Raw genomic sequence first — 17,500 nt, forward strand, 5'->3', positions numbered from 1 at the left:
TACCCCCTTGCCCTCCCCCTGCCCCCCACCCCCCCAAAAAAAAAAGCATTCCCGTCAGGGTTTCATGGCGAAGTGGAGAAGAAAGATTCTGTTTATCCCCCTGCCCAACACACTCACACAGACAAACGCACAGAAGTGGAGAAGAAAGAATCTGTTTATCTCCCCCTCCTCCTCCCCGTCCCAACACACACACACACACACACACACACACACACACACACACGCATACACACACACATACACACGCGCGCGCGCGCGCAGTAGAATGTTGCAATCATTGCGTGTGATGAGCATGAGTCTTTTAGGTTTTTTTTCTTCCCCTGTTTGGCCATCTGTTCCTTTCTTCATAAACAAAAGAAGGTGGCCTCACATCTGAACGACAGACAGAGGGAGAGGGTGCAGGGAGGAAGGGTTAATAGGGGGGTGGGGGTGGGGCAGGGGGGGGGCGGGGGGGGGGGGGGGGTCAGGGCCATGATGTAAATGATAGTGTGTGGGAAGTGGGACGTGCTTACAGCGTCACGGACCAGCCCATTGTCCTGAGTGTGGGCGGTGTCCATTTACATGTGTGGGTTTGAAATCTCTAACACAAGCCTCGGTTTAAAACGAAAGTTCAAGTCGGATTATGAAGCGACTGAAAGCTTCCTATACTTCAGGCAGTTATTGTGAAGAAAAAATCGTCCCCTCTCTCTTTTATGATTTCACACAGTGTTCTGCCGCGGCAAGAATGGACCTAGTTCTTACATTCAGACTGCGTTGCCTGTATTATTATTTTTCTTAAATATTATTTTATTTAGTCTTTTAAAAAAAAATCTGTTCTAACTATGGTATCAAAACATGTAGGGCTTTTTCTTTTTCTTCCAGAAGTGCCTAAAGTTTTGTCGATCAGTACCTTTGATTTAAACTTGAGTACGGGTAAGATTTACAGCCACTGACTAATCATTATAAGGACAACAGTGAACACGCATTAAAGACCACGACAGGCCATCCGTGGTGGTTCCGGACACTTTTTGTTTTTGGATGGAGCGTATCGCCCGTTGCCCACGTGCAGTGCAGGCTGCTCTGTTCAGAGAGAGGAAAGGCGATCCGAGGGGCGTATCTGTGGGCGATTAAGGCCGTGACGATCAGGTTGCCTTTTGACACCATGAGTGGCGTGCGTTCCAAATCAGCTTTTGAGCGCGAGCGCGCACATGCTGCGAAAAAAAAAAAAAAAGAAGAAAATTGACACGTATGCGTGTCGCCAGAGCAGCGCGCGCGCGCTTCTTTGCTCTCACACACCTAACACACACACACACACACACACACACACACACAGAGCACGCGTGCGCGCGCGCGCACACACACACACACACACACACACACACACACATTTACTCACGCACGCGCACAGTGAGAGAGAGAGAGTGAGAGAGAGGAGGGGTGTGTGCGGGTTGGGGGTTGAAGGGCGGCATACCGATAGCTCCGATCATTCCAGCAATCAGTGTGTGTGTGGTATGTCTGTCCACACAGATCTGGCCACAGCTCTCACACGGCCAGCAACACTTGTGGGACGCGTGTCGAGCTCTCCCTTGTCCAAGATGTTATCGGAACCGCTCGGCCCCTTTATTTAGGGGCTGGACCCACACACTGTCCACACTGCCTGCCTGCCTGCCTGCCTGTTCTTGTCTGGTGAGTAGTCTTGCTTTTACTATGTCTCTGGAGCCTGCTTATGGTGAGAAAACATGATTACTAGAGTAGCGTTTCATTAATGTCAAGTCGCTGTGGTGTCCAAATTAATTTCTCTCAAATGAGATATTGAAGTATTTGTATTTAGTATTCACTTACCAGATGACTGTTCATATTTTTGCTTTTTTTTTTCCCTTGCAAGTATTATCTCCTCATCCCCACCAGATTTGAGTATTGAAAAATAATGGGTTTAGTTTTTTGGTTAAACTGGATATCAAAGTTCTTCCTCATGCATTTCCACTACGTGTAAAACTGTGTTGAAAATGATATCAATGTTTATCCTCTCGTTAAGACACAACATGATTTGCTGTCATAACTTACAAGTTGAAACAGTTGGCCGTTGTACACAACATGATTTGCTATCATAACTTACAAGTTGAAACAGTTGGCCGTTGTATTGTTTCTAGTGGACATTCTGTAATTGATGTAATAATCCAGAATTGGAGATGGATTATGCCTTCTAATGGAGTGTTTAAAAGTATGTTCACACTTTACAACAGAAAATTCTATTCCTCCCAATTATGATTTTGTTATTGTTGTTGTTATAGGATTTCATCTGTTGGTCAAACGAAATGTCAGGATTTGATATCGAAGTAGCAAGAAATGTGGTCATGTTTTCTCGTAATTAGGTTTCCTCTTTTGATTCATCAAGCATCTGATTTTGTGTCTAAAACACTATTTTCTTGTATTCCTTTCTGCATGTTGTTTCTCAGTTCCACCTTTCCTCCAAGCGTCACAAGGAGTGACGAAAGTACACGTCATTCTTTGTCTGTGACGCTTCGTTGTTAGGCGGTTCAGTTCCTGACAGCAAAACTCTGTACGGTTCTGGCAAAAGCCGTTCCTTCAGTCGAGTAGAGAGAGGTAGCTCGCTAAGTAAATTGTTGGTAAAGGAAGTGCTGCTCAGATTGCCTTAGGACCTGTGTCGACTTCCAGCATTTTCCAATGATTGGTTTCGTGATCAAGATCTGTTTGGATTTAAATGTCGCCACAGCCTGTGTCAGTCTTTCCAGGTTTCTGTCCCTGTCTCTTTGGCTGTCTCACACACAGACACGCACAAGTACACATTCATTCACAGGCGCGCGCGCGCACACACACACACTTGCACACAGACAGACTGACTGACACACACACACACACACACACACACACACACACACACACACATATATACACACACACAATGAGTGAGTGAGAGAGAGAGAGAGACAGAGAGAAGGTCGTTGGAATGGATTTTATGCGTGTTGAAATGTTAGTGCCCTTTCCACAGAACTTGCATGCAACTTGCCAGATTCCCAAAGTGGTCCTTACTTGCAGGTGAAGCAGCACTGCTGTCTGGCACACACACACACAAAAAGTGGGAGGGGGCGGGGAGGAGGTGGTGGTGGGGCGGGGGGGTGTCACACATGGAATAGTCGTCGTGACTAATTCACGATGATTACCTGGTCGTGGTGGTTGACGTTCCGGATTATGTGAACAGAGCTTGTTTTTCGTTTTTCCAGCGAAAATCGTGTGCAGTAGAATTATCGGCCGTGTTGCTATTGTTGGCTTGCAAAGAGCATTTTTTTGTTTTTCCATTGGATAAAAGCCCTGCATAATGTGTAAGAAGTTATGTATTTTAAGACACAATTTAAACACAGGCGAACCTCCGAAACAGAGACGGAGTATGGCTGCCTTCATGGCGGGGTAAAAACGGTCATACACGTAAAAGCCCACTCGTGTACATAGAGTGCACGTGGGAGTTGCAGCCCACGACCGAAAACGAAGAAGAAGAAACACAGGTGGAGAGAATCTGAGCGCGCTGGTTCGAATCACGGCTCAGCCGCCGATATTTTCTCCCCCTCCACTAGACCTTGAGTGGTGGTCTGGACGCTAGTCATTCGGATGAGACGATAAACCGAGGTCCCGTGTGCAGCATGCACTTAGCGCACGTAAAAGAACCCATGGCAACAAAAGGGTTGTTCCTGGCAAAATTCTGTAGAAAAATCCACTTGGATAGGAAAAACAAATAAAACTGCACGCAGGGGAAAAAAAAAAAAAAAAAAAAAGGGTGGCGCTGTAGTGTAGCGACGCGCTCTCTCTAGGGAGAGCAGCCCGAATTTCACACAGAGAAATCTGTTGTGATAAAAAGAAATACAACTACAAATATTTTATGGAGTAATAATCGTTGTTTAAGGTTTCAGGTCAGTGAAATAAACTAATGAGGGACTGTATCATGTTCACTGTCGATGGCTGCAGAAGCATTCATGCTCCGTGTTAATAATAATAATAATAATGGTACTTATATAGCGCTGAATCTTGTGCATAGACAAATCTAAGCGCTTTCGCACCAGTCATTCTCACGCACGCATAACTCTAAAACTGGAGAAACTAAAGACAAGGAAGAGGCAGGGAAGGGAGGCTATTTTGGGAAGAGGTGGGTTTTAAGGCCAGACTTGAAAGAGCTGAGAGTGGAGACTTGCTCCGTGTTATTATGTGATTAACCATCACCGGTACTACTGTTTGCCAGAGAGGGGATGACCCCACGCATTGAATCGCAAAAGACCTGACGTGCGGAATGTAGACCCCCCCAACAGGCGTACCTAAGAATTCTCTATACAGTGGGGAAGAAATTAAGAGAACGACGGGGAGATTAAACAACTCAATAGAAAAGAAAATTTCTCGTCAGCAGCTCTGACATACCACAAATAGAAACAAAACAGGTTTGAATGGAAAATGAAATTTCTTAGTTTTGTGTGTGTGTGTGTGTGTGTGTGTGTGTGTGTGTGTGTTAGTATGGAAAAAAAATACTATGGAGAAAATGTCATGAGCTTTGTCAGTGATGTCTTCCAGGAAATGTAGTGACAGAAATAAACACAAAACATTTTCCGTTTGAACTGATTACAATTCACAGTGTCAGTAGTGTGCTTCAGGTGGAAAACTCTTGATTTCTGTAGTAAAGACACTGTCTTACAAAAAAAAAAAAAAAAGTTACCAGTAATTCGTTTTACAATAAGGAAGATGACACGAATTTTGCAAGTTCAGTTTCCTCAGAGGAAATTTTTTTTTTAAGGGAACAGGTTTCCGTGAAACAAAATGACGTCCGTGTTCACTGTTGAACTTTTCTCTGAAGAAAGCAAAACTGTTTTTTCTCCAGTAAAAAGTAGAAATATAGATTCGAAAATACTTCATACACTCTGTGATTTCACTGATGAAATGAGAAGATGAGCAAATCAAACTAAAATATGTTCCTGGATTTAGATGTATGTATATATATATAGTGTGTGTGTGTGTGTGTGTGTGTTTCTAGTTCCTTCCACCACGATCTCATTGACGCACTGCAAACCCACTCACACCTCCGACTCCATCCTCACTCAGTCCCCCTATACCCCCAATCCACCCCCCCATACCACCTCATCGTCCCCCATTGTCCCCTCATCCCCCTCCCACACACACACACACACACACACACACACACACACACACACACACACACACACACATACATACCCTTCACAGCTAAAAAAAAAGAAAGAAAAAAGGGACATGGGGGAAAAAAGAGAAAAAAAAAAAATGTCGATTCGCCGAGGTTGTGGGACGGAGCGGAGAAGTAAAGGTGACTTGCTCAGTTTGTCGTCTTTCGTCCGCATTCCTTGAATGATTCTGCCCCCTACCCCTACCCCTCCACCTCCCCACCCCCACCCCCACCCCCTTCCGCCCCCAAGGACACAAGCCCTTCTCTGCATGTCCTTCTCCCTCTCCTCCTCCCCCCTTCCCCCAGGCTTCCTGACCCCCATCCCCCAACCCTCAACCCCTCTATTCGCCCCACAAACGTATGCTCACACACACACTGTGACACACACACACACACACACACACACACACACGTACACACATGACCTGCGTGTCATTTTGACGCCAAACTGTTAGAGACAAGATAGCGCTTTCACAAATACATACGATGTTTTCTTTCATCAGTGGTTCGCACGCTCCCCTCCACCGGCCTCCGCCCCCCGTCCCCCAGCACTCCGCACCCCACCCTCACCTCTCACGTCCCCCCAACCTATTTATGTATACACACATTCGCTTTCAGTTAACTAATTCATCAAATCTACCTGACTTAATTTGTCTTGGTTTTTTGGGTTTGTTTTTTTTTGTTTTTTTTTGACAAAGGATGTAGCTGGCTTTTGTGGAGTCGCGAACACACACACATACATACACGCACACACACACGCATACACACACTTACACTCACTCACACTCACACACACACGCACGCACGCACGCACGCACGCACGCACGCACGCACGCACGCACACACGCACGAACACACGCACACGCACGAACACACACACACACACACACACACACACACACACACACACACACACACACACACACACACACACACACACTCACTCACTCACTCACTCACTCACTCGCGTGTCCAGCCAACTTTAAAATTACTCGCTTGTGATCATGCTTTTATTTTGTATTTTACTTCATCTCTGTTGTTTTCTGTGGGTTTTCTTTTCTGTTCTTTTTTCTTTATACTGTGGTTCACTTATCCCCCCCGAAGCTGTTCCGCATGACTGACCCAAGAATGCCTTTGTCACGACCTATTCTCCCTCTCAAGCTCTTCGGGCCTGTGGCAAAGAGATAGTTGGATCGCTGTCGCTTTCTTCACTCTGTGTGTGTGTGGTGAATGGGAGGGTGGAAGTGGGTGGGCGGATATGCATATGCACGAACCTGATGTTTTTTTTTCTTTCACCACATTGCAGAGAGACTTGTCGCCGGTATAGTTAGCGTCATTCGTCCATTGCCTTCGGAAGTGTGTGGCGGGTCACTCTTTCATTCATTCATTCATACTTTTTCTTTCTATCTTACCTTCTTTCCGTACGGTTTTTGGTGGTGGTGGTTGTTGTTGTTGTTGTTTCGTTCATTTCTTTTCCTTTCTGTCACTCTTTCTTCACTTGATCACACGTCCAGATTTTGTTCTCGTCCTCCACCTCTCCAGCAGAAGCCACAGGAGACACTTCACCCCATCAATACAGGCTGCCTCACTGTTTGACACTTCACCCCATCAATGCAGGCTGCCTCACTGACACTTCACCCCATCAATACAGGCTGCCTCACTGTTTGACATTTTACCCCATCAATACAGACTGCCTCACTGACACTTCACCCCATCAATACAGGCTGCCTCACTGACACTTCACCCCATCAGTGCAGGCTTCCTCACTGTTTGACACTTCACCCCATCAATACAGGCTGCCTCACTGTTTGACACTTCACCCCATCAATGCAGGCTTCCTCACTGTTTGACACTTCACCCCATCAATGCAGGCTTCCTCACTGTTTGACACTTCACCCCATCAATACAGGCTTCCTCACTGTTTGACACTTCACCCCATCAATACAGGCTGCCTCACTGTTTGACACTTCACCCCATCAATACAGGCTGCCTCACTGTTTGACACTTCACACCATCAATACAGGCTGCCTCACTGTTTGACACTTCACACCATCAATACAGGCTGCCTCACTGTTTGACACTTCACCCCATCAGTACAGGCTTCCTCACTGTTTGACACTTCACCCCATCAATACAGGCTGCCTCACTGACACTTCACCCCATCAATACAGGCTGCCTCACTGTTTGACACTTCACCCCATCAATACAGGCTGCCTCACTGACACTTCACCCCATCAATACAGGCTGCCTCACTGTTTGACACTTCACCCCATCAATACAGGCTGCCTCACTATTTGACACTTCACCCCATCAATACAGGCTGCCTCACTGACACTTCACCCCATCAATACAGGCTGCCTCACTGACACTTCACCCCATCAATACAGGCTGCCTCACTGACACTTCACCCCATCAATACAGGCTGCCTCACTGTTTGACACTTCACCCCATCAACACAGGCTGCCTCACTGACACTTCACCCCATCAATACAGGCTGCCTCACTGACACTTCACCCCATCAATACAGGCTGCCTCACTGACACTTCACTCCATCAATACAGGCTGCCTCACTGTTTGACACTTCACTCCATCAATACAGGCTGCCTCACTGTCTGACACTTCACCCCATCAATACAAGCTGCCTCACTGACACTTCACCCCATCAATACAGGCTTCCTCACTGTTTGACACTTCACCCCATCAATACAGGCTTCCTCACTGTTTGACACTTCACCCCATCAATACAGGCTGCCTCACTGTCTGACACTTCACCCCATCAATACAGGCGGTCTCTCTGTTTGACACTTCACCCCATCAATGCAGGCTGCTGCACTGTTTGACACTTCACCCCATCAATACAGGCTGTCTCACTGTTTGACACTTCACCCCATCAATACAGGCTGCCTCACTGTTTGACACTTCACACCATCAATACAGGCTGCCTCACTGTTTGACACTTCACCCCATCAATACAGGCTGCCTCACTGACACTTCACCCCATCAATACAGGCTTCCTCACTGTTTGACACTTCACCCCATCAATACAGGCTGCTGCACTGTTTGACACTTCACCCCATCAATGCAGGCTGCTGCACTGTTTGACACTTCACCCCATCAATACAGGCTGTCTCACTGTTTGACACTTCACCCCATCAATGCAGGCTGCTGCACTGTTTGACACTTCACCCCATCAATACAGGCTGTCTCACTGTTTGACACTTCACCCCATCAATACAGGCTGCCTCACTGTTTGACACTTCACCCCATCAATACAGGCTTCCTCACTGTTTGACACTTCACCCCATCAATACAGGCTGCCTCACTGTTTGACACTTCACCCCATCAGTGCAGGCTTCCTCACTGTTTGACACTTCACCCCATCAATACAGACTGCCTCGCTATTTGTCCGTAAATAACAAACAAACAAACAATAAATAAAATAAAATAAACTAGACAATGAGCGATGTCAGACAAGGTCCAAAGTCAGTATGATTTACTGTTACTGGACAAATTCAAAAACACAAAGATCCGCGCGTGCGCTCTCTCTCTCTCTCTCTCTCTCTCTCTCTCTCTCTCACACACACACACACACATGCGCGCGCTCCCTCTCTCTGTGTATCATAACCTTCTCCCACCTCTTGTTAAACAGAGAAACAACCAACCAAATAAAAGCACCAACCACTAAAACAAAGTGGGTCAGTAACTGATGTGTTCTTTTGGAAGTTGTCAGTGGTGAGGCATTGTGACCAACGTTCGTGTTGTGGGAACAACAAAAGTGCGCTTTGCCTTGTGTGCACTGAAAGCATTATTGTCTTGATTTTTTCTTTTCTTTTTACATTTGTCTATCTATCTTTATCTATTTATGTTCAGCCCTTGAGGCGGTAAATCCTGCTGTTTTGTTCATGGGGCCCGGGCTGGGTTGCCGTTTAAGAATTTTCCCATGGCTTTTTCCGCAGTCTCAGACCACTCGGAGCAAACTTTGCGCTGCTAACACTTTACGTGGAACCTAGCTTTGTTCCGTGAGTGTGTGTGTGTGTGTGTGTGTGTGGGTGGGGGGGGGGGGTTATCGGCACAGATAATTTAAGTAGGTCAGTGTGCTATATAGGCTCCACCGTTCGAACAAATTTCATTCATTCATTCTTTCTCTTTTTTTCTTCTTCTCTTTTATTCGTGAATAAAGATTCATTTATTGTCTTTCTGTTTTTTTCTCTCTTGCTTTCGTTATAGAATGAAGGTGCATTCATTCATTGACGATTTTATCTGAGGGTTTAAAATTGTATTATTATTATTATTATTTCCTTAGTTCACAAATACCTTCGTTGGGAATATTTATATAAAAAAAGAAGGGGGGGAAAAAAAAGGTGCAATCATTCACCGGTTCATTCTTTCTTTCCACCTATTTTCGTTGGAAAGAAAAGTCATCCATTCATTGATTATCTTTCCTTCGTCGTTGCTTCCTTCCTGTCTGTCCCTGTTGGGCCTTACACCGACACGGTCATCCAGAACTGTCCGGAGGGGGCGTTGTCTGGGGGTAGGTAATCCGGGGTTGGCGCCGGGAGGAAACTCTTACTCAGCTGGAACGTCCCCGCCCCCTCCTCCGGGACATTCCACGTGTGTCCCCCCCCCCCCCTACCACCCCACCCTCTCCCCACCCTCCAACCCCCCCTAGCCCCCCTCTCCACCCCCACTAACTCCCCCCCTCCCCCCCAGTGCCCCCTCCCCCCTCCCCCTGTAGGGACAACTGTACTGAGAGCGGACGGTCAGTCTATCTTGGGTATGGCTTCCCAGTTCCTCCCTCGATGCTCAGAGCTTTGCTTTTTTGTCTCAGGATGTCAGGCTGCTTGCCTCCCCTTCTTTTTTCTTTTCTCACTTTTTTTTTTTTTTATCCCCCCATTTTTTGATGTGTTTCCTTTGTTTTATTTGATAAGTATGTGGATGCGTGCGTGCATATATATGCGTTCGTGTTTGTTGGTGCGAATGAAGAATTATTATGTGTATGCACTTATGTGTTCTTGTGTGCTTCAGTGTGTGTGTGTGTGTTGTGATTTGATGCATACTGAAGTATATGTGTATATATATATATTATATAATGTGTGTGTTTGTGTATGTGTGTGTGTGGTGATTTGGTGTACGCTGAAGTGTTTGTGTGTGTGTGTGTGTGTGTGTGTGAGTGTGTGAGAGAGAGAGAGATGTTTATCATGTATATTCATCAGTGGAGGTTTTGTTCGCTGACATTCGTTCCCTCAGAGAACACTTTGGTTATACCCCTCACGTTGAAGATCTTTACCGGAGGACCTTTTTGAGGACGGGGGGAGAGGGCCTGGGGCTGGTTAGCTGGGAGTGGGCTGCTCGTGAAGTGTGTGTGAGTGTGGTTCACTTCACACAATAGTGCAGCACGTTGGGCCGAATCACGTGACTGTAATGGATCTTTTTTTTTTCTTTTTTTTTTTAAAGCTGGGGTGGTTGGAAGGTATAATGTATAATAGTACATTGACAGCAGGCCCTGATAAAGGGCTTCCACTTCACTTTGTGTCCCCGTACTTTTTCTCGGTCAGACCTTTCACTTCTTGACTTGTGTATTGGGTGGGGTGGGGGGGGGGGGTGGAGGAGGGGGGTGGTCTGTGACAGTTGGGGGATCTATATAGGAGGATTAAGGACATCAGGGTGATCGATTATATTATGATTAAAGTTTGCTTTGGTAGAAACCACTGAAGGTGGGCAGTGGGGGTGGTGTGTGTGTGGGTGGCGGGGGTGGGTAGAGGGATGGGTGGGGGTTGCTGCACCGCCTGTGGAAATGCCCCATCCCCCAGAAAAAAAAAAAAAAAATTCCACAGAAGATTTTTGTCACTTGCTGCAGAGATTATGGTCTCCAGAGGGACGGACAAATGGGGCGGGAGGGCATAAACTACACCCTGATATGCCCAGTCTGTGTGTCATAATGTGTGACTGTATTGAAGGTCTTTCTCGTGAAGGTGAGGGCATTCACCAAGGGGGGGTAGTGGTGGGTGGAGGGGTGACTTTGGAGGGTGTTGTTGTTGGGGGGGAGAGGTGGGTGGGGGAGGGGTGACTTTGGTAGGTGTTGTTGTGGGAGGGAGGGGTATTCTTGTCAGTTCTGACAAGGTAGGTGTTAAGTGTGAAGTATGGTTTGAAGTACGTGTGTATGTGGGATTGCGTTGGGCGGGGGAAGGGGGGGGGATGACAGTGGACACGTTAAGTGTTGGGCACAAATACCTGATGGAAGATATGACACTATGGAGGTAAGGGGGAAAACAAGAAGTGCCAGAGCAAAACTCTTTGTGGTGGAATTCTGTTTGTGGTGGAATTCTGGTTGTGGAACTGCTGCACAACTCGAGGGGAAATAATATACAGAATTGTCAGTTTGTCACTGATTAAAATAGAGAGAGAGGGGAGGGAGAGGGAGGCGGGGGTGTGGGGGGTGAGGTGGAGTGACAGGGAGAATAACTATAGACTGAATCCAATGAAGAAGTAAGGCTGTAAGTCAGACATCTTTCTGGTGTGTGTGTGTGTGTGTGTGTCCCTCTGTCATTTTCTCTGCCTCTCTCTGGGAGATTGCCACGGGAATTTCTTACTCAGTTACCACCCCACTTATCCTCCTCCAATTTCTGTCTCGTATGTCTCGCTCTTCACAAACACACACACACACACTCACTCACTCACTCTCTCTCACACACACACACACACACACACACGGTGAAGTCCCAGCGACAGGCATAGCAATTCCTCAGAATGATATATATGTAACATTGCTGGGCTCCGCCTTTCTCTTGACCCAGCCCTCGTCCATTAGAGAGCTATAAGAAGGAATGTAAATAAAGAATGCCATAAAGGACATATTATGTTATGTAGGCACTGGTACGGGTAGGTAGGTAGGTATACGATACAAGACACTACATTACAAAACAGTACAGTACCAACACAATTACAAATACACCATAACGCAATATATTTATAATACGGGGAAGCTGGATTAGAGAAAGACGAGACCGACCGAGACCGGAGATGGAGGTACGTTGCCCCTGTTTGTGCGTGGCAATGTGTGTGGTATTTGGGTTACACACACCGTTTGAGAGCAACCAGCTAAGATTGTGTGTGTATGTGTGTGTGCGTGCGTGCGTGCGTGCGTGCGCCACTCCACCCCACGTGAATGGAAGGGGGTGGCAGGAGGGATGGAGGTGGAGGTTGGAGGGAAGGCGGAGAGGGGGGGTTGGGGGGGGGGGGGAGGTTGGTGTCTATCTTCTTGGGCGCCTGTTTATTTCCCTCCCATTCTCGTGGTCTGGTTTGTGGCTGTGTGCATACGACTGTGTGTGTGTGTGCGTGTGGGTGTGCGTGTGTCTGTGTGTGCGTATATGTTTATGCGAATGTGTTCGTGTGCATGTGTTTACGTGCGTGCTTGTGTGCGCCTGCGAGAAAACGATTCTTGCAGTACGTGTGCGCGTGTGTAAGACCTCTAGAGAGGGTGGAAAAGGTATCGGTTAAAATGTGATTGTGTTGTTCGTGTCCACCCCAACTCCGCCCGCCCTCTGTTGTGTGTGTGTGTGTGTTGTGTGTGTGTGTGTGTTGATTTCGATGTATGCGCATGCTCGCTCACTGGCCCACCTCTTTCATCTCCCTCCCTCTCACTCCTAGGGTACGTTCGTACGCACGCACGTACTCATACGCTAAAGCGTACTAAAGTGCGAGCGAAAGCGCGCGGCCTCTCACTGACGAACATGCGCGCGCGCGCGCGCGTGCGCTGGAGACAGAACAATCTGGCCTGTGTAAAATGGGCCACAAGAGGGCGGTCTCTCTCTCTCTCTCCCCCTCTCCGCCCTTTCCAGCGCCGCCCCCCACCACCTTCTCTTTCTCTGCCTCCACCTCCACCCCTTCCCCCCCCCCCCCCCCCCACGGCCCCCTAACCCCTCTAGCCATTCCCCCCTCACCCCCTCCCCCGGCACCCCCACGCCCTCCCCCTCCCCCCGGCTTTGCAGTGGAATGTCAGTCACGCCGGTTGCTTGGAGTGTAGGGAGAGAGAGGGAGAGAGAGCTGAGCTTTTTCCGCGTCGTTCTTCTCAGTTCGTGGGTTGATTCACCCAAGTTTACTGCTGTTGGACGGCCTGGATTTGGCGGTAGGGGGTCTGTCAGTGTCCGTCTCTCTGTCACTCTCTCCCCTCATCTTTCTTCTCTCTCTCCTCCAGTTACCTGACGGTGAAATTCCGGTCTTTTTTTGTTTTTTGTTGTTTTTTTGTTTGTTTCTTTTTCTTCTCTTTGGGACTGTGGTTTCAGCGAGTTTTAGGGTTTGCAGTGCGTTCACAGGTTTTTCGGTTTTGTCTTGTGTTCTCTCTGTTTCTCTCTTCAAGGTGAGTCTCGAAGTGGATACATTTATTACATATATATATATATATATATATATATATATATATATATATATATATATATAATTGTGTGTGTGTGTGTGTATTGTGTGTGCGTGTGTTTATGTAAGTTTGTGCCTGCCTATGTGTGCGTATGTGTTAGGATAGCTGTTAGATACACATGTATGTTAAAATGTATGTATGCAGTGTGTGTGTGTGTGTGTGTGTGTGTGTGTGTGTGTGTGTGTGCGTGTGTGTGTGTGTAGTCACATTTTGGTGTGTGTATGTAACATAGATATACTGTTTTATGTTAACAAAAGCGTTTTTGTAAAGCACCTAGAGCAGATTTCTGGATAGTGTGCTATGTAAGTATCCATTATTATTATTATGATTATTATTATTATTATTATTAAAATATTGTGTTTAGCTTTGCATGCCTGTTGCGATAGGAAATGTTGGAATGGTTTGTTCGTGGAACTAAAAAATATATATTGCGCAGCTTGTGTGTGTGTGTGTGTGTGTGCGTGTGTGTGTGTGTGTGTGTGTGTGAGGTAGGGTGCAAAGTTCGCGGTAGTGGTGACGAGGTTATATGTGTGTGTGTTTGTGTGTGTGTGTGTGTGTGTGTGTGCGTGTGTGTCGGGTTGTGTGTCAGAACAATAGAAGGTGAAGTTGTGCAGGTCGAAGCGATGTTGGCAGGATTTCGTTCAGGTGCACACGCCCCTCCACTGGGACATGAGTGCTCGCGTTGTGTGAAGGTGCTGTGTCAGATGTGGGCAGCAAAGTGTATGCCAGATGTGGGCAGGAGAGTGTCAGATGTGGGCAGCAATGTATGTCAGATGTGGGCTGCAATGTATGTCAAATGTGGGCTGCAATGTATGTCAGATGTGGGCAGGAGAATATGCCAGATGTGGGCACCAAAGTATGTCAGATGTGGGCCGCAAAGTATGCCAGATGTGGGCAGGAGAGTGTCAGATGTGGGCAGCAATGTATGTCAGATGTGGGCAGTAGAGTATGTCAGATGTAAGTATGTCAGATATGGACAGTAGAGTATGCCAGGTGTGTGTGATATGTTTGGGCAATGTGTCTGATGTGGGTAACATTCTTGTCAGTGTGATCGGGCAGTACACCTGATGTGGGTATTGTAGTATGCCTGATGTTGATGATGTAGGCATGCCTGATGTTGGCATTGTAGTATGCCTGATGTGGGTGATGTAGGCATGCCTGATGGGGGTGATGTAGGCATGCCTGATGTGGGTAATGTAGTATGCCTGATGTGGGTGATGTAGTATGCCTGATGTGGGTATTGTAGTATGCCTGACGTGGGTATTGTAGTATGCCTGATGTGGGTGATGTAGGCATGCCTGATGTGGGTGATGTAGTATGCCTGATGTGGGTAATGTAGTATGCCTGACGTGGGTATTGTAGTATGCCTGATGTGGGTAATGTAGTATGCCTGATGTGGGTATTGTAGTATGCCTGATGTGGGTAATGTAGTATGCCTGACGTGGGTATTGTAGTATGCCTGATGTGGGTAATGTAGTATGCCTGATGTGGGTATTGTAGTATGCCTGACGTGGGTATTGTAGTATGCCTGATGTGGGTAATGTAGTATGCCTGATGTGGGTAATGTAGTATGCCTGACGTGGGTGATGTAGGCATGCCTGATGTGGGTATTGTAGGCATGCCTGATGTGGGTATTGTAGTATGACTGATGTGGGTATTGTAGTATGCCTGATGTGGGTGATGTAGGCATGCCTGATGTGGGTATTGTAGTATGCCTGATGTGGGTATTGTAGTATGCCTGATGTGGGTAACGTAGTATGCCTGATGTGGGTGATGTAGGCATGCCTGATGTGGGTGATGTAGTATGCCTGATGTGGGTGATGTAGGCATGCCTGATGTAGGCATGCCTGATGTGGGTGATGTAGGCATGCCTGATGTGGGTATTGTAGTATGCCTGATGTGGGTGATGTAGGCATGCCTGATGTGGGTGATGTAGTATGCCTGATGTGGGTATTGTAGTATGCCTGATGTGGGTAATGTAGTATGCCTGATGTGGGTATTGTAGTATGCCTGATGTGGGTGATGTAGGCATGCCTGATGTGGGGTAATGTAGTATGCCTGATGTGGGTATTGTAGTATGCCTGATGTGGGTAATGTAGTATGCCTGATGTGGGTAATGTAGTATGCCTGATGTGGGTATTGTAGGCATGCCTGACGTGGGTGATGTAGGCATGCCTGATGTGGGTAATGTAGTATGCCTGATGTGGGGTAATGTAGTATGCCTGACGTGGGTATTGTAGTATGCCTGATGTGGGTAATCCGCTTGATGCTGATGATTGATGTGCCTGATGTGGGTAATGTGTCTCAGGGTAATATTGCTGGTGTGGGTAATATGCATAGTGTGGGTATTAGGCCTGATTTGGGTAATTTGTCTGTGGGTGATTGCCTGATGGTGTGGGTAGTATGTCTGTGGGAAATTCAGCCAGATGTGTGTAAAGTGCCTGGTGGCGGATAAGGAGTATGACTTTCACTTTGGGTAATATGCCTCGTGTGGATAAGATGTTTATTTGTGATAATTGTTAGCCGCGCGAAATTTAGCCAAGCAGAGCAAACCGATAGGCCGAGTTTGTATCAGTTTGACATGGTGAGTGTATGTACCACCAAGCATGGAGTAGAATACAAACTCCTCCTATTTTGTGATAATTGTTATGCCTGACGTGGGTAATATACTTGGTGTGGGTAATGTTCTTTTGAGTGAGTGGCATGGCTGAAGTCTGAATTCAGGCAGTTCTGTGAAGGTTCAGGCTGACCGATAGTCTGAAGAAAAGGTACATTTATTTATTTATTTATTTATTTATGAAATCTTGCATATTATTGAAGCTGTCTATGCGCCACATTCCGGAAGAACCTGCAGTATTTGCAGCTGTGATGTGCAGAGGAAATCTCGTTTGATGTACAGGCGCAGACTGCGCATCACTACATCAGGTGTGGATTTCCATCGTGTTTCCCATGTCGCCAGCAGTGCCCAGCTCCTTGATCGGAAAACATGCGCGCGCCGTTTATTCATCAAAGTTAGTGTAGCTACACTGTGGGCGTGGCATACTACACTGTGGTTATGGATTAATAATAATAATAATAATAATAATGGTACTTATATAGCGCTGAATCTTGTGCATAGACAAATCTAAGCGCTTTCGCACCAGTCATTCTCACGCACGCACAACTCTAAAACTGGAGACACTAAAGACAAGGAAGAGGCAGGGAAGGGAGGCTATTTTGGGAAGAGGTGGGTTTTAAGGCCAGACTTGAAAGAGCTGAGTGTGGAGACTTGACGAAGATATAGAGTATGGCATACCACACTGGGCGTGGCATACTACCCTGTGGGTATGGCATACTACGCTGTGGGTGTGGCATACTACGCTGTGGGTGTGGCATACTACGCTGTGGGTGTGGCATACTACGCTGTGGGTGTGGCATACTAACTAGACTGGGCTTGGCATACTACGCTGTGGGTATGGCATACTACACAGGGCTTGGCATACTACGCTGTGGCTATGGCATACTACGCTGTGGGTATGGCATAGTACACTGTGGGTGTGGCATACTACGCTGTCGGTATGGCATACTACGCTGTGGGTATGGCATACTACACTGGGCTTGGCATACTACGCTGTGGGTATGGCATACTACACTGGGCTTGGCATACTACGCTGTGGGTATGGCATACTACGCTGTGGGTATGGCATACTACGCTGTGGGTATGGCATACTACACTGTGGGTATGGCATACTACACTGGGTGTGGCATACTACGCTGTGGGTATGGCATACTACACTGTGGGTATGGCATACTACGCTGTGGGTGTGGCATACTACGCTGTGGGTGTGGCATACTACGCTGTGGGCGTGGCATACTACACTGTGGGTGTGGCATACTACACTGTGGGCGTGGCATACTACGCTGTGGGTATGCCA

The 17,500-nt window shown here is 47.1% G+C and overlaps 1 protein-coding gene across 1 annotated transcript in view; it reads left to right on the top strand.

The window, feature by feature from the left end:
- Nucleotides 1-17,500, top strand: part of LOC143292026 (uncharacterized) — a 96,285-nt gene that overhangs the window by 32,634 nt on the left and 46,151 nt on the right. The window contains exon 5 of the mRNA XM_076602193.1: nt 1,507-1,665. Coding sequence (XP_076458308.1) covers nt 1,507-1,665 — 159 coding nt within the window. The remainder of the gene's footprint in view (nt 1-1,506; nt 1,666-17,500) is intronic.

The sequence above is a fragment of the Babylonia areolata genome, chromosome 18 (assembly GCF_041734735.1).
Source record: "Babylonia areolata isolate BAREFJ2019XMU chromosome 18, ASM4173473v1, whole genome shotgun sequence".
Classification (NCBI taxonomy): Eukaryota; Metazoa; Mollusca; class Gastropoda; order Neogastropoda; family Buccinidae; genus Babylonia; species Babylonia areolata.